General features: G+C 31.4%; 1 protein-coding gene across 1 annotated transcript in view; it reads right to left on the bottom strand.

Moving 5' to 3' along the window:
* The window catches only part of LOC118181337 (uncharacterized), a 196076-nt gene extending 179328 nt beyond the window's left edge, over positions 1-16748 (bottom strand). Inside the window, exon 1 of the mRNA XM_085823032.1 lies at positions 15829-16748. Coding sequence (XP_085679158.1) covers positions 15829-15946 — 118 coding nt within the window. The 5' untranslated portion in view covers positions 15947-16748. The remainder of the gene's footprint in view (positions 1-15828) is intronic.
* Between the last annotated feature and the right edge of the window lie 7591 nt (positions 16749-24339).

Genomic DNA, 24339 nt, shown 5'->3' with positions numbered 1-24339 from the left:
TTTTTTGTTTCTTGCATGTGGCAATCGAAAGATGTGGAATGTGTAAAGCTTTGAACGAAAGTTGTTTAGTGTGTTGAATTCCACGACGATAGTAACTTGAATATTTTAGTTAGTTTATGATGCTGAATACGCATAATTTGCTGTTCTGTTTACGTTTAAAACTGACTTCGTAGTGCTCTGTTCTGATAAGTGTATACATTTATTTACTCAATACAGTCAAAAGTCGTTAATCCGGAATCGTCGGGACTTCGGCGATTCTGGATTATCGATTTTTCCGGATTATAGATCATGGGTTTAAATCTGGTAAGATGGCATGGAGAAATTATAAAATTAAAAATATGAAACCGTAATTTATGAAATTAAGAACAATTATGATCTAAAGGGTATCAAAATTTACAAAAAAAAAACTTAATATTTATTTGTTTACTTTATTAAACATTTCTTTCAATGTAAGTTGTTTAAGTTGCTTCGTTGTTTTACATTCTCTTTAATTCTATAAAGAGACATAATTTCTTGTTCAGTTACAAAGTTCCGCTGTTCAATTATATAATAATATAATTGCTGCCTATAATTGCTGCGTCGAGAATACCGACTAATTTGTCAATCGAAATTTTTTCGTTTTCAATAACCTCTGTCACTTTCTTCGCTATCGGAAGCGAATTGTAATGACGAGGAATTTGATTTAAATCATATCAAAGACGGAGTATATCGAGATGAAATACTACATTTAGTAAGGAATTATAAGCCAAATAAAATAAAAAATCTGCCCTGAAGATAAGGATAGTGCTGACAGATCAACTTCCAATTCATTGCGCGCAGCGGCGTTAAATGTAAACAAACGTTAAAGTTTAAATAAACAAAGGATATGCCTTTATCCATTTTTTGCAGCAATTCCACTTTCTGTTTAATGGACTTCGAAACATACTTTCGCTTTGTAGATCCTTTACATATTAGTATTCTATTTGACAAATAGAAATACAAATACAAATAGAAATAGAAATACAAATACAAATAGAAATTCTATTTGACATAATCGAAAGTTCAAGCTTACTTTTATAAAATTGCTCTAACAGTTTGCAAAAAATAATAAGCCGAATCCAATTCGAAGATTAAGGAACAATGCAATCTGCAACATTAACTGAATTAGATAATTTTGGCTTAGCTTATACCGTCCGTTATACATTAAATGCGCATTCGTAAACGTATTTTGCGCACGCGCACACGCATATTCGCAGCCGTAAAGGTCTTACGCGCATGCGTCAACGCGACGCATGCGCAGAAAGTTTGTATCTTCGAGGTCCGGATTACAGATCATTCCGGATTATGGGTGTCCGAATTAACGACTTTTGACTGTAATTACTTACAAGAATTGTTCATTCTACTATTTTATAATGAATTACATATATATATGACTATGCTTTTACTTGCAAAGCTGTTGGACTTTGTTTCACTCATCTAGTATTTTATCATCTCATTTTACTATTCTGTTTACATAAAATAACGGCGTTTCACTACTGCTAAACTTAAAAGTTACTATTCTGTTTACGTTTAAAAATCACATTTTAGTGCTTTCATTTAGTGCGCCTAAAAAATTCGCCAAATTTTGAAGGCCAAAATAGTTTGGCGCCAACTTACCCCGCTTATGGAATTTTAGCCTATCACTTTTTATTTACTAACTGGATAGAAGGTCCCCCATTTCACAAACATTCTTTTTAATATATCACAAAATATTATACAAAAATTAACTATTAGAATTAACAGTTCCTTTAATTTAAAATAAATTATTCATTTTAAATACACACAAACGCATTTTACCTTGTTTTAAAAGGATTAATTTATTTATAATCATAGCTAAGAAAAAGTTTTCAAGGATAGCAAATACAAACTGGGAACGAAATCCAAACCATTAACGTGTCAGAAGCAAAGTCTAAACTGCTGCCAGATTTCAGACACAAATACCATAGTCAGCAGGTCAAAGAATGCTGCCAGTTTTCGCTCATGCACGTTGCTTCTCGGTAGGATTAAATTTTAAGTAATTTCAGTTACAGATTTGATTTTCGAATTTCATCCTAATTGTAAAAAACATTTTTATATTTCAATCCATATACTTATTTTTATATAAAAGAATATAGATAAACGACTACTTAAAATTTATTGAAAGGATAAAAATATTAGCAAAGGGATAAAACTATTATTACTTTTATGAATAAGATTTAATACAGCATTTTCTCGTGAGATTCTAAAAACGGGAAACGCCAAATCATCATGCAGAAAACGTTTAAATGAGGTTCGAAAACAAAATATCTCAATAAAAATAATATCAGAAATTACTGGCTAACATTTCATGATGTGTACAAACAGTTTCTTGAACTACGAAGAGGAAATTATACAAAGAAGCCATTCCACGAAACGAAAGAAAAAACTACCCCAAAGAGATAAATTAATAGAACCAAAAACATCTTTACAGGAAACGCTGAACAGACTGTTCCCTCCCATTACAGTGAATGTTGACGGCAAGCTAAAAACTTACTGGGTTTCTTCAAAGCAAGTCACTATATTCGAAATATTTGACCTTCAGCAAGCACTTGATGAAAAAATGAAGCAACTTAAAGACGAACACGTGGGATTTTGTCCTAAAATTCACGAGATCCACAATCAATTGCTTGAAGAACTCATTCGACAAGAAGTCATAATATGTCCCGAACGCGGATTATTACTGAAAGATGTGCAAGAGGAAAGTTTAAAAAAACTTAAATCATTGCGACAGGGATGTTTGAGCAGTTTTGCGTACGGTATTTGCAAAGATTTATTGTCTCGAAAATCTGTCATCACTAAAAGAAGAGAAATTTTTCAGATCCTGCACCGAATCAAGGAAGCAGATGAATATGTGCAAAACAGAAGGAATGAATGGATAGAAAAAATTAGAAAGACCGAGGAAGAAGAACAGCTGAAAAGGATCGAACGATCTTTTATGGAAAACCAGCTAAAAGAGGCCAATCAAAAGATGGTAGAAGAGTTGGAAAATAGTGTTGATACAGACCATAGATGGTTAAAAGATATAGAAAATGATGACAATAAAAAAGAAAGTTAAAAAAAGAAGAGAATTTTCGTCAGTTGATTAACTGTGTCACATTAGAGATGAAAAATATTGTCATCAATTTTTCATTTCTCTATGCTCCAATTTTTTTATAATTTGCTTCTGCAGCATACAATTCTTCATTTCATATTATACAAGAACAAAATAAAAAAAAGAAAAAAAGAAGCCTTTTTACATCTATTCAAACTGAAAAATATTTTAAAACAAAAAACAACTTAATTTATAAAAATAAAATATTTTCTTTGAAAATCTTTTGTGTTTTGTGGCTTTCCCAATTTTTAAAAGATAAAACCATTCAACTTTTCAATAGCCTTCCATGCTCTTGTAACGATAAAAATATATGATTTATAATAGTTTGATAATAAAGGGTTGAAAAAGCTTAAATGATTCAATGTAAGGCATAACAGTTATTATACAGTGTAAAAGTTAAAGATATTTATAGGTACTTTTATTACCTAAAAACTGGAGAAAAAATTACTGCAATTAATCAGTGCACTGCTAATTATTTAAAGGAACAACTACAAAAAAGTGATGACTGAATATATTAATTCATAATGATTTTTAAAAAGAAGTTCTCAGATTATAGCTACTGAATATATTTTCTTTAAATAACCAATAGTGTTAAAAATATTTTTAAAAAATCTGATAACTGATCCTAGGATTAACTCCTACCAATGGATGAGCCAGCTTCCTGTTCACTTTCATACTTTTCTACCATGTACGAAGCTGGATTATGAACTTTATTTAGGAGATTTATTTTGAATAAGAGATTTTTTGTGCCCTTACAGTTATGTCTAATTTTCCCTTATTCCTTATCATAGCGAATAATTGTCGACTTGTATAAAGGTGTTGAAATTGTTATGAGATCATCAGAGTGGCGGGATTTCAAAATTCTCAACTTTTGTGCTTTGGGATTAAGAAAATTTAAAACAATGTGTTTAATATGTCTACTGTTAATATATCTTTGGATATTTTTTGAAGAGTGCTATTAAATTTTTTTCTCAAAAAAAATTTGTTTTTTATACATGAATTCTACAGTTACGATTAATGTTTTCATCGTTTTTAAATTACTGATTTCAGAAAACAAGGCAGACCTGTGATCACCAGCGCCTCAGGAAAAAATGTCCCGAATTCTCTATAGCCTCTATCCACCCCTGCTTGCCAAATTCTAGATACAGTCAGACATGTTAATTCACATTCACCAGCAATTTTATTTGTAGCTTTATGCTTCTTCAGCTTCAGGGTTTTTTGCTTACCAGTTAATAATTTGAATTTGAAATTCCTTTTCAACACTTTATCATTCATATGAACATTTTCCATTTTGTACACAGGATAGGGACTACACTAAAAATTCGACTATAATACTCACACAGTTTCACAAACTGAGCCGCCAAGATCATCAGGCATGTTTTGACTATTATATTGTGGTAAGTTTTGTAGGTCTTTTCAGAGGCAAAGTTTCCATTCTGCAACTGCAAGCAAGCCTATCTTCTTCTTTTTAGCATTGGCAAGTCTTGCATTGCAACTTTCAAATTACATCATGTAAGTTTGTTATGTTTTTTGGTAACTTATTAGGTAGCTTATTTAGTGACTCAGTTATTCCACAGCATGTGAATTTATACATAAGGACATTTAATTTAATTCTTAATTTTCTTTTCGTTAATGTTTGCAATTTTTTCAAATGAATACCATGTTTTCACACCCAGGAGGTATTTATTTATATTAATACTACTGAGCATGCAGATGATGAGAAAACAGCATCTTTCTATTTGTTTCCCTTTCTATTTATTGTAGAATCTATTCATAGTCCCTTTCTATTTGTTTTCAATTTGGTATTGGTCTTTTATTTGCATTTTACATGTTTCACGGTAATAAAAGGCATGGCTTTCAATTATTTAATGCGGCATTTTCTTTATTTTGATTTCTAAGATTCTGGCTTATTATTTTCAGAATTTTGCGGCACATTGCGCAAATTTATGTCCAAGTTTTATATCGCAGTTGCTAAATGTCTTTTCCCACTTTCATCCTGCTCTGCTGACAAGCTGTGCCGTCCATTGTCTAAAAATGTGATAAGTTATAAAATTGGGAGGTGTTTATCGCACCCATAGTGACATGTGACTGAGAATATGCATCTAAAGAAGGTTCAGCAATAAATTATGTCTTGTCTATAGCACATCTGCTAATTTTTCTTCTCTATTGTGCATCTATGATGCCCCCCAACCTCTTGCTGAGTTAGTATATGGAGTCATCATTCTAACAATATAGTAAAACCAACTGGCTAATTCATTACAGCTATTTTCAAATCATTCAAAATATTTGCCAAATTTATTAGGCAGGGAGAATTAGAAAATTCTTGTATATAATGGTGGAACAAAAAGGCAATACCTTTATGTAGATAATCGGAAACATCAGTAAGTTCAATCACTGAATCATCAGTATATTTACAGAATTTATTACATACATATATAACATACAGGGGCGAATGCCACTGGTCTGATTGGCACGGCCAATCTGCATGGATGTTGTTGATACCTTTCTGCAAGTTGGTCGTAAGAACCAACTCTCTTATAAATAAGAGGCTCAAGCACTCTTATGAAGGTCAATTTATACAATGAAGAGTGTAATCTTCATCAAGATGGTGAGAAATCCAATGTGAGAATCTTTACCTAAGTGAATAATTGCCAACTTACATAAAATGCTTCCTAATCATTGGAGTGGTGGAATATGAAAATTCGCCACTCTATGGAGTAAAGAATAAGATTGAGAAAATATGAATTCTAGGCAAATTAATGATGACAGGGTTACAACAATGACTTTAATACATGTAACCAATACTTTATATTCAGAATTTTTCTTTAGTGTTATTAAATCTTTCTCCCAATGTTTTTTTTTTTTTTTTTTTTTTCCATGAATCTTGCACCTGTGGTTAATCTTTCAATTGTTTTTTAACCATTAGTATCAGTTAATAATGCAAACCTATGCCTTTGAAAACTTCTGAAATTTCTGACAATCTCATCTTCCACTGAATATATACAATACAGAAATTATCTGAAATTTAGTTTTCAGTGAATAAATTTTTTAGTGCATACATAAAGCAACATAAGTACGTCCCTTAACAATCAAAATAGCACTTTATATTAGGATTTATTGATTTAAAAAGCTTGACAAATTTCAGTTAAATTGCTTATGTTTTTTCAGTAGGCAAACAAGATATTTGCACTGCACTGATACTTGAGATCTACTTAAAACTATTTTATAGTAATTAAAACTAATTAAAGTTAAATTTTATCACTTAGTAAATAATGAATAGAGAATATTTGTTATACATGAGCTGGATCATATGCAGTCAAATAAGAATTTAACTTAACAATTTTCCAATTTTGTTTCTTCATTTCGCTCAGAAAAATGAAAAATCTTTAAAGAATATACTATATATTTTTTTAAGTTGTTCCTGAAAGAAGTAAATAATTTAATAATCAGTTTTAAAGTACCAATGATAAGATTATCTGGATGCAGCAAAGCATTCAAAGGCTATCTAGATAAGGCGAAGAATGCCTTCGTGGAGGACTTGCTAAGGGGAACTGGGTCATATTCAAGTTACACATGGGGAAACTTCAAAAATCATGCAACCAGCCTGTTTGTCAGGGTTTGAACCCAGTATGAATTACCAGCATTTGGCAGTCTTTAACCCACGACTGGGCGACTAGAGAACCAAGATAACTGTCTAGGGCCTGGACAAAGTATCAATTTTTAAATAAATAAATAAACATTTCCTTTTATTAAAATCTACAAGTTTCTTTTCTTATTTAGATGTATTGTTTGAGATGATCCATTGTAAGAAACAATGTTGCAATGCTGTGCTGACTAACTGCAGGCTGGAATGTGACACTGAAAATGATATATTAATTTTCAGTATTAAAACGTGCCAAAAATTACTTAAAAAACTAACAGAGCCAATCAATGTTAACTAGTAGTTTAGTTTAGTTTTATTGTGCATCAAACAAGATGCTTTGAATAACAATTATGAAAAAATAACTGACAATTTTGAAGAACTGAAAAGAATTTTTGAATTTATTTCATATTTTTTAAAAACCAGTTTCACTGCTTATAATCAGTACCTGTAATATTTGGAATAAGATAAAAATATATATTTTTATTCCGACTGCAAAAAAAAACTAAAATTTATTGTTTTGTTTTACAGTGAAAAATCTCCTTTAATAAAAATTAACTTTGGCATTAGTTTTTTAATTAACACAAGAACTTTTCTTTTTTTGGTATGTATTTGTGTGTGTGTGTGTGTGTGTGTGTGTGTGTGTGTGTGCGTGCGTGCATGGACTATTCCTTGTGGGGGAACAGCATGGTAAAAAAAGCCTAGAATCCCAAAATAGGTTAATCCAGCCTTGCTTTAATTGCTTGGTTACTGGTGAGGCCACATATGATATATTACTATTCTACACAAAATAACTGAAATTGGGACATTTCTGAAAAAAAAAAAAGAAGAATAAGAATATTCACTTACAGACATAACAGTAATCATACTTTTATATCATTCAATGGCAAAAAACACCCTCCTTGATTACGTTTCAATAACTTAAGACAACGCTGTGGATTGCTCACTTCAAAAAAATTTTAAGCTGATTGGAATGCATATAAATACAGATTTTTACAATGTATTTATTTATATTACATATTGTTCACATTTATGTGAAGAAGGATAAATACCTTAAATTTGTATTGCAAGCATTTGTGATTTCTCTCTATCCTTTATCCAAGTTTCAGACTAGCAGCAAAATAATGGTGTGTTCAAAATTTTTTGATTAAATTTCCCCTTTCACTGTTGAAAAAAAAAAAAAAAAAAAAAAAAAATTTAGTAGTATTTATTTTTTTTTAATAATGAAGCAATTAGTTTGTTGCATTCAAGGTATATTTTAATTTTCATCTTGTTTGCTGCACCCTAAGTTAAGACACTTTCAACTTTCTTGTCCAACTCGATGTTTCCTTCAAAAAAAATTCAAATCTGCACAATTGATTTGGAAGTCACCGTATTTTGAGCCTCCTTTGAGTGCTTTAATAAGCTGCCTGATGAGAGTTTTGCATAAGCTAGTTGATTTTATAATTCCACCTTTTCATAATTTTTTCCTATGCTTCTTCTAGTACAATTTCACATTTGCACAAGTACACTTTTTTAATCGAACCACTGACTGAACAAAATATAAACGAATTCTCTGGGCAATTTTCAATTATAAACCAGCCTCTACTGACAAGTTGTTGAATGTTTTTTGGGAAGAAGGATTATGGCAATGCACATAAGATTATTTTCCTAAAGAAAGGGGAACTCAGAATTAACTGCCACGATTCAGGGATTTTACCACTTGGACGCTGATGGGCAAAGTTGTTGGGGAAAATGCACTAGTACTGTGTACATTTCAACCCCTTGGGTACGGATTTATTTGAGAAAATATTTGCATATGGAACGGATATAATTTTTGGTTATGATTCATCAATAGCTACTTCACTATCAGGAGTATAAAGGTAACAAAATTTATTATTTAGGTAATCCACTATATTTCTAATCTTTCTTATTCTGTCATCTTTATTTTCCTTTTCATTATCCGTAAAATATAGAAAGTTTGAAATATCAAAAAACCTATCGCGTGGCATAGTGCTGGCAAAAATTGGAGTACTTATTGCATCTTTTTGAGCAATACATATGCATTTTTGGCTTCTTCATTTGCGACATCAAGATGCATAATGCAATATAAGCTTTCATTTCATCAGAACTTGCAGAAAACCACCTTTGGTTTTTTTTTTTTTTTTTTTTTTTTTTTTGTTTTGTTTTTTCTTGTTTTTGTTTGTTACACAACCTTCTTTTTCTATTACTTGTCTGGCATATCTGTTCGTCTCTTCTACTATAGTGTCCCAAAAATCTTCATTCGAGACTTCTTTCAAAATATCTAAAAGCGTAGGATTACTACTTAGTCTATGCAGGCTCAAAGGATTAAATTCCAGATATTTCAGAAAAACTTTTTATATCGGCTACATTTTCTTCTTCCCAAATCCATTCCTCTGATACTGGTTCACAAGAAGATTCACCATCACTGCTCGATAGATGTCTTGTAAGTCTTCGAAACCTTGATATTATATTACAATTGTCATTATTTTCTACTTCAATATAGTCTTCATCACCTTCGCTTTGTATTTCATTGTAATTGTCAATTTCAGGATCACTAAATAATTCTTCTTTAGATTTTAGATTCAAGTCACTTTCGCTATCACTATCATAAAATAAATTCCTTTTTTGACATGATGGGGCAGTGTATCGCAAATAATGTTCACTGAAATACTGTAATTGCCTCTTCTATTATGACTGATATAAGCTACAATGAAATGAACAAAATTGTGCCCAACCTCAAATAACGTTTTAGACATGTTATCCGCTCCTAGGGAAAATGAGTGAATGACGTCTCTCAGATGTCCAATGTACCCAAGAGTTTAATTTTTGGTTTGAGTCTTAGACACGTCATCCGCTCCTGGGGGGGGGGGATGAATGACATGTCTCAGACATCAAATGTACCCAAGGGGTTAACATTTAATCAGATTTTACTGATGCAGAGATTTACTATACCAATGTCCTGCCACCTAGGTGAGAAAGTAGTTGGTGATGCTGATTCCTGAACCAAAGGGTCCAGAGAATGCATGCATGTTTGTAAACATATACTGTCTAGGTGGCAGAACAGCACTCAAAACATACGGTGAGCTTATTTGGGGTAGGGTAAAAAGGGTGGATATTGCAGGATCTCGTGTCGGGTATTCCTCCTCAGAAATCCATCCAGGGCTGAAACCTAATGTTTAGCAAGTCCTAGTGATATTTAACACGCCCAGATGCATGTGCCAGCCTTGCTCCAACCTGTACCTACACCAATATCTTGGTAACATCAACAAAATGTTTGATAAACTGATATCTTTCCCTTGATGGCTGTACATAGAAAAAATCAAGTCATATGGCCTTCAACATCCATTATAATGTACTTCCAACTAATGTTTTCCGTTACAATTTTAAAAGATTTAGTTATAAAGCTCCTAACTGCAAAATTAAATTTAGATGCTTTTTATGCATCAAAGCATATGTTATAGCCATAATTTATATTCATCCATGAGTTACCTAAATCTACATGCAAGGCATGATAAAAATAAGAACTCTACCTATGTCCCAAAGAAAGTTACCGATACTGGTAAGAATAATTAAATCATCAATAATATTTGGTTTCAGTGAGGAATCTTGAAATTTCCTCCAAATGTTCATGAAAGATAATTAAAAACTTTGAGATTATGATACATTGATTGTAAAAAAACACAACCCCAGAAAAACAGTCTACTGATATCACCATTAAAACCTTTTGGTGTTGAGGCACTTTTCTAGCCCATTTACATGCATTCGATAACTGAATAACTCTTTCAGCTAAGTTAAGACGTTAAGACTTAAAAATATGTTCCATAAGTTTCAAAATTTTTTCATTCTGATCATCATCCACCTTTTGCATCTTCAACTTTTATTGAATTTCTAAGCACAATTTTAGATTTGGCATTAAAACAAAATCTCCGACATTGTTAGGCTTGTGATAAGATAGTTTTTCTTCAGATGTTGCAATAAGGATGAAATTAATTTCATAAATTTCATAAAAAGAATAGCAGAAATGAAAAAAATATATCAGTATCACTGACAGCAGCAATAAGAGCATAAATGGACACGAAGAGCATTAACCTGAGTGCCACGACAGCCTTTATCTGGTCATGAGTTTTTTTATCGCTTTGTATATACTACTAACTTACAATTTAAAAAAATATTTTGCTTTCTTACTTTAACCAGTTCAGGACTAGCGTCCCGTGTACACGACGCAATGATTCTGCTCCTACTAGCCCAGTGTCCCATATACATGACATTAAAAACGGAACAATTTATTCGAATTTTTAAAAGCCAGTAAATGGAGCTAAGTGGTAATTGTTTTTACATGGCTTGATTGATACGGCATTGATACTAATGCCAGTACATTTGACCTTCATGTACTGGCATTAGTTTCTGTTTAGTGCTCCTGATTTTGAGAGATTTATTTAAATAAACAAACTGGAAATTACGGCTCTTTATTACCTGTGAATTAAAAGGGTACAGGCGTTTTTGTTCATTTCGTTAGGATTTTCTTTTTTCTTTCTTTTTCTATTTATTTTGAAACTTAAGCTTTCTTGGTTAATTAAAAAGTAACATTACAACATTATTACAGAAGGGGAAAGACTATCAGCTTTCTCGACGCGTAATGCGTGTTGCTCATATTTCGCAGGAAAGAGCCAGAGTTTTTGTTTTTCTTACTCAATTTAATAGGTCATTATATGTAATGCCTTGAATGGTCATTATATATAATGACACAGGCATTATATTTTGGTATATAATGTATTTACTTTACAAATAATGTATATATTGATGTGATCAGTAACGGATATCCCGCCAGTGGGGGGTCTTTCCTTGATCCCAGTCATCGTGGAAGCTGTTTTTGATTTAGAAAAACAAGAAGTTTTCTAATATAAACCTGATGCCACACAGGGTTTGAGGATGAAATATTTCTGAGTGCCTTTTGATGAAGTTTTGGGACATGTGTCGGGGTTATATTCAGTTTCATTCTGTTAGCCATGGCTAAGAGACCTTAGTTAAAAACTTGTCCAAAATCACCAGACACTCCACCTTTCTGTCTAGCTGGTGGACAGTTTCCAAAAATTTACGTTGACAGAAAAGTAATAAAGGTAGGAGAAGACGCATTGTGTGTGCTAAAGCCAAGGAAAAGTGAAAGCAAACAACGTATTTTGAGTGCGAAATATGCAATGTAGGACTGTGTTGATCCCCGTTTTGAATTATTTCACACACAGGAGAATTTTTAAATTGGAATGGGTTGATCTTTACAATATGGTAACTGGTAGTTTGGCGACATTTTGGAGGCGATAAAGGTTACTACCGGGACTTTGGTAATAATGTGAGCAGTACTCAGTTCCGATTATGCATTATTTTGTGTGAGGGAAATAAGAGATCATGGGATATGTCATGTGATATTAATGGACGAATTACGGTTCTTGAATCGTAAAAGGGGGGAAATCGGGAAAAAATCTGGAAATTTTGTATTTGGTTTATTCTGTGTTGTGTGAAACAGTGTTCGTGAATTTTTGGATCCCATGGCCGTAACTAAAGAAAAGTTTATCGGACACGTAATCAAGATTATGAAGAAGATTAGGTAAGTTAGTATTTTTAATAATTTGAGAATATTATTTTTATGCATTGTTCTAAATGTAAGGTGGAAAGGAATTTTGTATTATTGGGAAAATTGTTATTAGCAATGATTTAGTTTAAAGTAATTAGGATTGTAAGGTAATTTTTATTAATTTAATGTATGTGCTCATTTATATTTTAAGTAGTGTTTTTGAATTTAATTATATTTTAATGAAATGATAGTTATTTTGTGAATTTTATGTTTGTAGGAATTTGGTATACGTTTAAGTTGAAATAAACGTGCATGGAAATAATTTAAATATTTGATATTAAGTATTTGTAATGCTTGCGGTATGAATTCTTTGGTGACGTGTATAATGTAATAGATGATTTAGAGGTAAAAGTTTTTGGATATTTTATTTATTTTATATGTGGAAATGTTCATATTTGTAAAGGGTAAATACTTTTTCGCGATCAGGTAATTTCATATATGTTCTTTTTACCGGGTTTAAAGATTGAGAAAATTGTCATGTATTTTCGTGAAATTTTTCTAATTTATGAGAAAAAAGCAGTGTACATGGATATAGTGAAGAGTGTGCGCAATGTCATTTTTGTGCAATTCTGGGATGTTTTTTAAGTAAAAATAAGTCGCCGTGTACATGGTTTATGTGTATGTGTTATTTTGAAAAACGCGTAAGGAGTATGGTATTGTGCACTTTTTCCCAATTTTGCAGTGAATATTTGTCATGATTAAGCAGTTTTGTTTGATAAAATTTCTAGCATAAGTGTAATTCGGCTACTAGATTGTTGGAAGAAGTGTTTAGTAGATAAAAAGAAACATGTCTTTACTTCGTGAAGACAAAATGGCGGCGGGGGAAAAAAAAATAGAGGGTTGCTGTAGGAGAGTTGGTCGCCAAATTTTCGCCAAAAAAATGCCAAGTTACCATAATGTAAAGATTAACCTTGGAATTTAATTACCTACAAGCAATTCTGTCTAGTGGTTTTTTTTTTTTTTTTTTTTTTTTTTTAAATTTCGTATTTGTAAATTTTTTTTTCATGTTTATAGTATTTATTTCTGTGTGTATAGTCACGATGTTAGTATTTTGCCTGTTTAACTTATTTCTATTAATGTGATATTCTTTATATTAATACACATTAAAAACAAGTACATTAAATATGCAACTTCAAAAGTTGAAGTCATAATATCAAAATGCTGATTTTGTACAATTTTTTTTTTTTTTTTTTTTTTTTTTTGTAAAATTAGGCTTAACTGCTGAAAACGCGCAGGCCGGTGGCGACGATCCGTTTCAGTGGGTCCAGTCCCGTGACTGCGCTTCATTCTCCCAGCGCTGGTCCATAAGGGGTTAAAATAAAGTAAACATCTTAATGGAAGTTTTTGAAAACATAGACCAAAATAAGTAATTATATAAATTTAGCTAATAAATGCTGTTTAAATACAGATCTTCATGAGAAGAATTATAGGCTGATTGTTTCTGATCAGTTGTACGAAAATGTCACTTTTTGTTCATAACTAATTACAAATGTTGGTAAATTTCATTCTCCTTGAATTTGAAGATATGTCATGTGTAGAAATATCACATTACACACTGCAATAGACCAGATTGTGAATACCTATCTATATACAACTAAGCGTGTAAAAGCGTGAATTCAATGTAGGTAAACATCTGCTTGGAACATTTCTTCTGAATGACAATTTACAATTATAAATAACATTTAAGATAGCCCAAAAAATTCTTAATTCCGAGATTCTTAGCAGTTGAACAAAAACGTTTACTTCTGCAAAATCAAAAATCAGATACCTATTCTTCAAAACAGGTTTTATATCAGGACTGTTTTAACGCATGGGAATCTCAAGAGCATCGGGGAACCTTATGCTAATTTCAGTATGTCAATTGACTTGTCATTAGCATTGTAACATACAAATTAATTATAATCTATAAAACCGAAATTATATACGATGTGTTAAAATGTACTAAACATTTACAATATTGGTAAGTAGGGTATAATTCCAGCTCAAATGTATATGCTATCTTAATGGCCATTTCATTCCTGCGTATTTTAGGGACTTCCAATAGAGGCTCCCAGCACACTGGTTTGCCCAGGGGCCATAACACTGTGATGGCATTAGTTTTTTAACAGAAATCCTTAACCTGATTATTAATTTATTAAGATAAATGGAAGTCACAGTCAGTATATTTACTTATATTGGCCTTAGCAGCATTAAAATTGCTCATACCGTAAGCTCATAAATATCAAAACTTATTGCATAAATATCGTACATTGCTTAGGATTAATTTTAAAGCATAACAATATGCTGATGATTAATTTTAAAACATACTGCATAAAATGCTGATTAATTTAATTTCGGAACAGAGAATTAACAAACTACAGCTGTTGTCTTTCAATATAAAAAAAAAAAAAAAAATTCTGACAATCTTGATAGTTTTATATTATAAATTTAAACCCAATAAAAGACAATATGAATGGAAAATTGTTTTTAAACAGCCTGAAATATTAACAGGTATTTTATTACTTCACCTATAAAATAAACAAGGTAAAGAACATACATAATATTATTATTTCTTATTTTGATGAACATAATTTTACTTACTACATTTACCGTACTTCATTACTCTGGAAGAAAGTGGATACTTTGGCTAATTTTAAAAATACTTCATTAAACATGATTTAGTGAATAACTTTTCTCTCTTAAGGAGATCTTTTGCATTTTAATGGCAAAATTTCTTCCCAGCTCTTCTTCAACTAGGCCAAAATTAAGTATAAATGTGTAAAAAAATTAGAATCCTTTTAATTTCATTTTTAAATTTCGGTTACTAATATAGATAGGGAAAACTGAAATAAGCAGCTCTGCATATCTATTTAAAGTTTAAATATAGATTAATATAAATACAGTAAATTGAAATGAACAGCTATCATAGTTAAATGCAGTTCCTTTTTGAACCTTTAAAATACGACTCTATGAATTCAGTTTAATAATGAAAATGTTCAGGCTGATACTGAAACTAATATTGGAACAGATTCAAAATTTTTAAAATGAAAAAAATTATCAATTTTGATAAGGATAACAGTGAAATGTTTCCCATGTGTTCAGAAAAATTAAATTCAATTTTTCAAATAACAAACTCCGTAATAACTGCAACCAGAAGCATTTAGCCAAAAATAATAATGTAATTCAAAAAGGGCTTTACTAATGTGAGAAACCTCAAAAATCTCATTCAGTTGTTGAGTGCTGGGATCAAATTCAGGCTAACTATTAACACTTTGCAGTTTCTGTATTCATCTAACAGTAGAAAATTAGACTTGATTAATAATATAAAAATATTTTTTCGATAAGAAACTCTGTTGCAGATGAGGAAAAATTTAGCATTTCATATATAAAAAATGCTTAACCTTAAAAAAAATTTAATATTTTAGGTATAACATTAAAAAAATTAAGACTTACCAAAAAATTCTTCCCATTTGAATTCATCGTCAGATTCTTGTTTAGGAACAAAATCAGTAGATGACTGGCACATTTCAGAATTCCTCCCTGGTGTTTTCTCCATGCGGTTAAAAACCATCAATATAATCCTTAAGATTCACTGTCTACAGCCGAATTTGAAGAAAGACGTTAAAATAAAAAAGCATCGTCCGATAGCTCCACTACTCTCCTGCTGACGATAAAAAAATCCAAAAAACGTTCCTTCGTTAAGCACACTATAATACCGAAGTTCTCGCTTCTAAGCCGGAAGAAGCGTGACTTGGAATGATCTTTACCGGAAATTGTAAAAAGAGTACAAATATTATTCCGCGACACTGAACTACAAACCACTTTCAGAAATAGGTCACCATGTGTGACATAATCTTTGGCCATGATATAATAACAATTTCTTCAAAAACAAATCACATTGTAACTAGAAGATCAAATCGTAAACAGACATTCAACATTCTCATTCAAAGTTCTAATTACCTTTGTGTGAAGAAAAAAGTCAGAAATACAAACATAATTTTCAATATGAAAGATATCAGTCAAAGTCTATTCCACTTATTCTAAAGTCTCAATGCCAATTAAGGTTCTTAGCTGATTCAATGTTGTATTAAAAAAGCCATATGTCACAAACATATTTAAGAAATTGTGCAAAAATAAACCTGATACATATCCAAACAAACTATTCGAGAATTCGAACAGGTTAATGTGTATTTTCTTATCAGTTGGCTGATTCAAAACACGTTTATAATATTTATGACAATTCACATTTAAGTAATAGCACAAGACGCATTACATGTTATCCTCAGGCACTTTAAATGAACTATTTCACTCACTGACACCCTTCACTTCGGAACAACTTCGCAGATCGCATGAAACACCGCCGTCTCACTGCCAATTCTCAAACCGCGTAAACAAGGGTTATAAGAATAATTGATCGCCAAGCTAAATAACCATCAATAAAAACTCGCCAAATCTTCACTTTATTTTTTAAATACTATTACTCGCGAATTTAACGTCTAAAGTATTTTGCCTTTTTACATATTTTGTTTATTACATGTGTAAGTTAATGTAATTTAAAATAAAGTTGAATAACGTTTCATACAATTTTAAGTTATATTTAAAAGATAAGCAGCAGTACGATTTCACCAGTTCTTCTGTAGAGGATGGGTTTTAGATTTATACTAAATCTATACAACATTTAAATCGTAGTTTAGAAGGCAAACTTGACTTAGTAAACGTACGGAATTTCGATAAGCTACATGTTTACTGGATCACACCGTCGAAAATTGAATGACGCCAAATAAGCGAATTTTGCCAAGATATTGTTGTCTCTTCCTGTGTCGAAGGGAAGTTCATCGGGAATAGTCCAACTACCTCGAAGTAAAGGGAGAGAAAACGTAAAAATGGACAGAGGGAGAAGTAAAACGATATAACGGAGTTAGAAAAAAACTCAAGGTTAATACATACAAACGTGTCATCTAGTGTAAAAAAAAAAAAAAAAAAGTGACGCCATCATTGACCAGAAAATTTTTACAAAGTTTCATACCCGAATAATTCATACATTCGGGCCTTTATAAAATAAAGACTGGTTTAAAAAAATATCGAATTTAAAGAAGTCATATAATATTACACTTTTGCAAACTAAAACAGATGAAAGAGTTTTGAAGTGTCATACACGATAAAACTATCAGCCTTTACATCAGTTATTTTAAATTAATGCTTTTGGTATTTCTGTTCTACAATTTCTTTTCTTCGCAGATGATTTTTGGAAAGTACCATATAATGTGCTTCCAGTCAGTGTCCTGATTTTTTTAATTAATCGAGATTGTCATTTAAACATAACCGGTACAGTAAGAGTTTTAAATACATTTTAAAAGTTCTATTTAAGTCTGTAGTTTTTTATACTATATATGTATTCTGCATATTCCGATAAAGACACTACAAATTTTTATGCTTGCTAATTAGTTCAAATCCCAATTTCGACTACTTAGCAAGGATTTCATGTAAAGGTAACTTCTCTTTGTTCTTAGTTACAAAATCTGAAATGAAACTAAGTGCAAACGAGGCATAATCCCGGCCAGAAAATCTGAGGGGAGGGAGAAAGGCAACTTTTTTTATTCTACAACGCTCGGGATTGTAGAAATCACCTTTTTAATTTTTAAAGTCCACCAACACAGTGTTTCCTTCTCGCTATTCTGAAAATTTAGCATTTGGAAATTTAGTTCGATCACTCGCCATTGAAAGAATGTTTTAGAAGTGAAAGGGAAATCGCATTTAGCATAAGTTCTTGTTTTTTTTTTTTTTTTTTTTTTTTTGCATTAAATTTTCTTTCAGTTATACAAAAAAGCATAACAAAAGTGTAAAAATGTGCTTTTCGATTAAGCAAACAATGTTAGTTTCAAATATTTCAGCAACCTGAATTTTATTTTATAATAAAATTTTGAAAATTTTTATCTAAATCTTTCTCTTTACTTTCTGAAACAATTTTTTAAATTAGTTTTATTTCTTGAAACTTTAAAAACTCAGTCAAACTTCTATCATCATGTCACAGTTCTTAAAAGTTAAGAATACTGCAGAAAAGGTTAAAATTTTACTTAGGTTCACGTGTGTTTCGTTTTAGCATTTTATACATTAATTTTCAATAATGAGAGATTTCAGCACATAATTTAATTGTACTTTAAAGGTAAGAAAATTTGCTCATATATTCTGAACATTGCATAATTGTTTCTTTTGTATATGTTTTCTTGTCTTAAAACAATACATAGACATAAATTCATAATAAAAGCCGCCCAGCCGCTATAGTGGTTAGTGACCCTAATTGCCATAGCGATGGACTCGGATTGGAATCCCGAAGAAGGCATGGTTATAACTGTTCCTCGCTTCATAGCAGGCAACGGTGGACCTACGGCCTACCGCAATGGTGGCAAGACTAAGGGCTATTATATAAAGCGTTCGGTCATTTAAAAAAAAAAAAAAAAAAAAAAAAAAAAAAAAACTTTTAAAAAAATGGCCTTGGAATCAAAAAGAGCTGTGAATGCCTTACTTTTTGTATATGTCACTATAATTCATGCGCATAAATTAAATTTAAGATGCTATTAGACAGAAATTTTAGTAGAAAACTTCGCGCAGCATTTGTACTTAAATTTGTATTAAATATCAGCATAGTAACATTTTGCAAAAGTAGGCTTTCCCAAGTCATGGGTAATTTTGGAACTGCGATAACAAATAACAAATGTGATGAAACACACCACCTTTAAAATTAACCAAATTTTATCTTAGAAAGGCATTTGTTTTAAAGAATATTTCTGCGCATTTCGAAAGAATCTGATAAAATCCTCTCCTCGTTTTTTTCTTTTTTTCTTTTTTTTCTTTTTTTTTTTTTTTTTTTACTGTAGTTTATCCATAAAATTTAGTAACTTACAACTGCAAATTAATTTTGAAGAAATAGTGTATGAAGACGAAACTCGGATCTCTCTTCTTTAGGTTTCTGTTAGAAAGTACTCCAGGAAAGAATCACTTGCCTTTGGCAGATAGCCCCCGTGACCCTTTGCCATATTCAGTTAACCTAATCTAACTTTTCTTCGTTTAGGATAACCAACAGCTGAACGGCTAAAGCTAAGAAACAATGGAAATTTGGCTCCAGTTAGATTCTCGGCACCTAAAATGTCTGGCTAATTGATTTTTTTCAGAATTGCCTACTGTCCATAAAGTATAATGGTTAAGTGACGCTGACAGCCGTATCGAAGGGTTCGGGCTCGAATCCCGGGAAAGGCATGGTTGTTGGTAAGCCTATAGTGTAAGGCCTCTCACGCAAGAAGAATTTCATAGTTTCAGGGAGGGATACGGTCAGCTTGACTTAACCCGAACGTATTTTTCGAGATTGGGAAAAGGATGGCAGAATGATCTTCTAGCAGTGGTGAAAGAGGTGCATGGAACATAAAAGGGTTGAAAAACCACTGCTGTAGTGTCTGTGCGGCAAAGGGGCACTCAAAATACACTGCAAGCTGAAATCCTCTAGAGAGGTTACTGGTAGGTAAAGAAAGGTGGAAGAGCCTCAGACCCTCCCCCCGGGGGCACTCTTCGTTAGAATTCCATTCCAAGAGAACCTTAACAGTTAGCAAGGCCCAGCAATACATAATGTGCCGAAATGGATGTAGAGGTGCTGGCTCTTTTTCGAGCTGTACCTGCTCTTTTCCTTAATTTTAATTGTATATACCGTATTTTAGTCACGTATGACGTTAGATGCAAACCCGAATGTTCTGTTACTGATGTATTAGAGATATTTTTATCAGTTGCTGTAGTTTAAAATGTTCTTTTGTTAATGAAGCTATTCCAATATCTATTAAGATGGAAATTATCTTTGCATTTTTTCCTTAGTAATAACCCTTCCTTCTCTGAACGCTGTAAAGTCTGGATCATTATTCATGACAATATGGCAGAATCGCGCTCATAGAAAATTATGCATAAACGTCTAAATTCTAGTCCTCTATGCGTAAACTTCTGAGATGTAACTCTATTTTATACGAGATGTTAGCTTACCTATTATACTTTAAAAATAATAAATAAGTTAGTTGTCTTGTTTGTATTTCATGACAACCGCCTCATATTATCCTCCATTGTCATAAAATGTTCGGCCCACCAGCCGCCGAGCGGTAAAGTCGCTGAACACTGGTAGTTCGGTCCAAAGTTCGAACCCTTTAGAGAGTCCTCCGTGAAGGCATTCCACCCTTAGGGGGATAGCCCTCGAGGCTTTGCTGTAATTACATAAACCAAACCAAACCATAAAATGTACAATATGATTATTCATGTTATGATATTGGAGATTTTTTTTCTTTGAAGCAAAAGAAAAAAAAAGTGCTAACCAAAAGTTTACGCTTGTTTTTCGAGGTAAGCAACGTTTAATTGTGAACAATAATATAGCAGTTATGAAATAATAAATCTGAAGTTTTTTGGTACTTAGTTGTGGTAGAACTGGTGTCTGTGATAAACAAATGAATGGCTTCTTTCAGCAAAACCTATGAAGTAAATCATTCTATGTAGACAGCCATCTGTACCTAAACAGTTTCTGTCAGTAATTGCCAGTAAGATTTCTGTCAGTAATGCTTTACCTTAAAATGCATTTGAGATGAGACCGAAGTCAGGACAAGGATGAGGTAAGTAAGACACTTGCCTCAGGTGAACATCAGGAGAGGCGCCAAATTTTAGAAATGTACTTAAAAAATAAATTACGAGAGTTAACTTTCGATTCTGAAAAGTAATGAAAAGCACCGTTTTAAAATAACAATTTAAATCTATAAAAAGGCATTACATTCTTGAGAATTTGCGTGAATCGCTTGCATTCTTTGAATCGATGAACCTCATCAAATCAAAAACTTAATTTATTATTAATGATTTAATATTTAAAAGAGGACAAAAATCTAAATCATTACAACAGATTGAACCTAACAGAATCTTTGAGCAAATCATTTAAAAATTTTATGTATGTTTTTGTGGATTACAATGCTGCAAGAAAATAAATAAAACCTTGTAGTAAAAATTTTAAAATACACATGCAAATTTTTAGACATGTTTAATAGAGGGATTAACCTAATATCGAATGCCGGAGAATGGGTTAACTGAATGAATGAATTAGTGAATTTCATTTTTTCCCCATATGAAATGTAAATACGAGCTTGTTTCCCTTAGAAAGCTGTCTCCACTTAGACAAATAGCCCCCGTAAGTTTGTCATACCTAGTTAAACAAATAAACAGAACAGAAAGGCTATTTCATGTCTTTACGGAAAATGAAAGAAAATATTCTTGAGAAATGTGAAAATTTAGCTTTCACGATGAGTGTGTATAAACAGAAATTGTAAGAATTTTGTTTTTCTTCTCTGTGTGTCTTCATGGTGTAAACGCGTCCATCTAGCGATCGGAATGTCTAGAGCTCGATTTCCAGCAATGGTATATTGATTCTTAATGTTTCCTGAGTAAAAAAAATCTTTTAATACCTCTTTAAAGTTAAAAGGAAGGTTAAGATATCAGACTTTGAAAAATCAATTGGTAAGAGAAATATTTTCAGAAAAATATGTTTTCATCTTAATCTCACAGTTCTCTCAGTACATTCCACTTAATTGTAAACAGTGTACTTGAAAACTTAAATACGGCAAAACTTTCAATCTATCCAGAATAACTAAGACTGCAATCGATCCGAATATTTGAAAAATCTTAATAATTATTAAAATGAAGATATCACAAATTATATTATTTGGTTTGGTTTACTGAAATTATGGGAAAGCATACTAGGGTTATCTGCCTAAGAGGAGGGGGGGGGGCTTCGTGAAGGACTTTTTCTTTAGGTTTTTCTAAGGGAAACTGACTTGTATACACGTTACACGCTACACATGGGGAGAACAACGTAACTGTCCTTGCAGCCAACGCGTTCGCCTGGATTCGAGCCCAGATCAAAACTATCAGAGTTCAGGGACTTTACCGCTCGGCCGATGTCATTGAATTTAAGTATTTCAAAGATTATGTTAGTTTAGGATAGGATGCGTCTGATAAAGCACAAAACAAGATCTGCATAACTGGAGGGATGCTTAGATATTTTTAAAAAGACCAGTGATATATCAGTGATCTGGTTTTATAAACCACGCTTTATCAATAATTCTTAATCAAATCAGACCTTTAAAGCAAATTCAGGAATACAGAACACATCTGAATTCGAAAATTATGTTCGAATAATAAAAGCTTGGTAAGTACGAAATATAATAATCGAATTGCACTTTACTGCATTAAGCCATCATCTTTACAAATTTATTAGACGCCTCACATTTTTACTTACTATTCGTGATATAAAAATGTAAATGAATTTTGTAAAGAGAATTATTTAATATCTTATTCTCAATAAATTATATGATAAATTATTGTTCTTTTAGTTCGTTAATTATGAGTTATAAATAAAAGTTTATTTTGTAATTTTATCTATCTATCTATATATTATATATATAGATATATTATACACATATATATTTCTCATTGTTGTTTGTTTTCTTTCAAGATTTAAATCCATTCGGAATTCTACCTGTTAAATTTTCAGTTTACTACTCCTGAAGTTTCTCTAATACATACTTACGTTTGTAACAGTTAAACTGTTTCTGCTAAATCGAATATAGTGTTTTATTTACAGTTGCAAGAAATTTTCATGGAAATTATCTAATTGACGAAACATTTTTTGAATAATTTTCTGCTTACACATAATTTGATGTGCATTTAGTTATAGAGAAGACAGTTCTCTCATTACATTCCACCTAATTGTAAACAAAGTACTTGAAAACTTAAATACGGCGAAACTTTCAATCTATCCAGAATAACTGGGACTGCAATCGATCCGAATATCTGAAAAATCTTAATAATTATTATTATAGATTAATTATAATTTTATTATAGTTTTTCTATATGAATTTCCTGTAATGTAAAAAGAACAGAACGTGTTTATTACTATTATTATTAGCCCAAAGGGACAATTTTCCCAGAAGGGCTATTAATTTTGTTTTGGCATTTTGCTTCGTACATTATAAAACAGCGTTTCACTTTTCATATTCTTGCCACCAAATATTAGAGACTCGCATCCTATTTAAAGAAATTAAATAATGAAGAATCTTCATGAATGTATGCATTTTTCTCACATTGTGAAAAAAAAAAAAAAAAAAAAAAAAACACGGCATCTAGAGACATCAAATTCTGAATAGTATAGCCCTTCCCTCGAATATGGGCATCTGGAAGTCCAAATTTGGAAATTTTTTTAATGTAATTTTTTTGCTCTACAAGCACTCTATAGTTTAAAAATGTACTACGTTTCATTTTAAAAAGAAGTGACACTTTATACTCGAGGGAAAAAAAAAAAAAAAAATGCGACGAATACTAAAAGACTAACGGAAAATAAGTGACTACTAGTTAGTTGCATTTTGTTATATAACAATTTCTCATGGACAAACTGATGTAGTAGGACTTGGTTTACTTAGTCTGTTTTTAGGAAAAAACTTTCTTTCATAGTCAAGTAATGAGTCAAGGAGCAAATAAAAAATAATATCGCTTTTGACGATTATATCTGCTTTTTCCAATATGTCCATAGGTTACAGATTTGCTAAACATTGAAAGTCAGCCTACATATCCACACACATTAATCTAAATTAATTAAAATTTTTATATTTTTAGAGATAACTCATTGAACTGTGGTATGCTTTTATAATTTTTAAATGAAAATGATATAATTTTTAAATGAAAATGAAAATGATAAATAAATTTAAATACTCTAATTTTAATAAATTTAAGAACTGTAATTTAGCTTGGCCTAGAAAGATTAAACAAGTCCGGTTAATTTAAGTTCAGGATATTTGGAACACTGCTATTATTCAATGTATTTCAATGCCTAGAAATAACAGCAAATTTTCTAAATGAAAAATTTATCTGTCTAATCATCTGCTATCAGGCTAAGTACTGTAA

The sequence above is a fragment of the Stegodyphus dumicola genome, chromosome 8 (genome assembly GCF_044657685.1).
Source record: "Stegodyphus dumicola isolate Sdum_Otavi_A_Nest chromosome 8, ASM4465768v1".
NCBI classification, from domain to species: domain Eukaryota; kingdom Metazoa; phylum Arthropoda; class Arachnida; order Araneae; family Eresidae; genus Stegodyphus; species Stegodyphus dumicola.
This window is presented reverse-complemented; position numbering and strand designations above follow the sequence as displayed.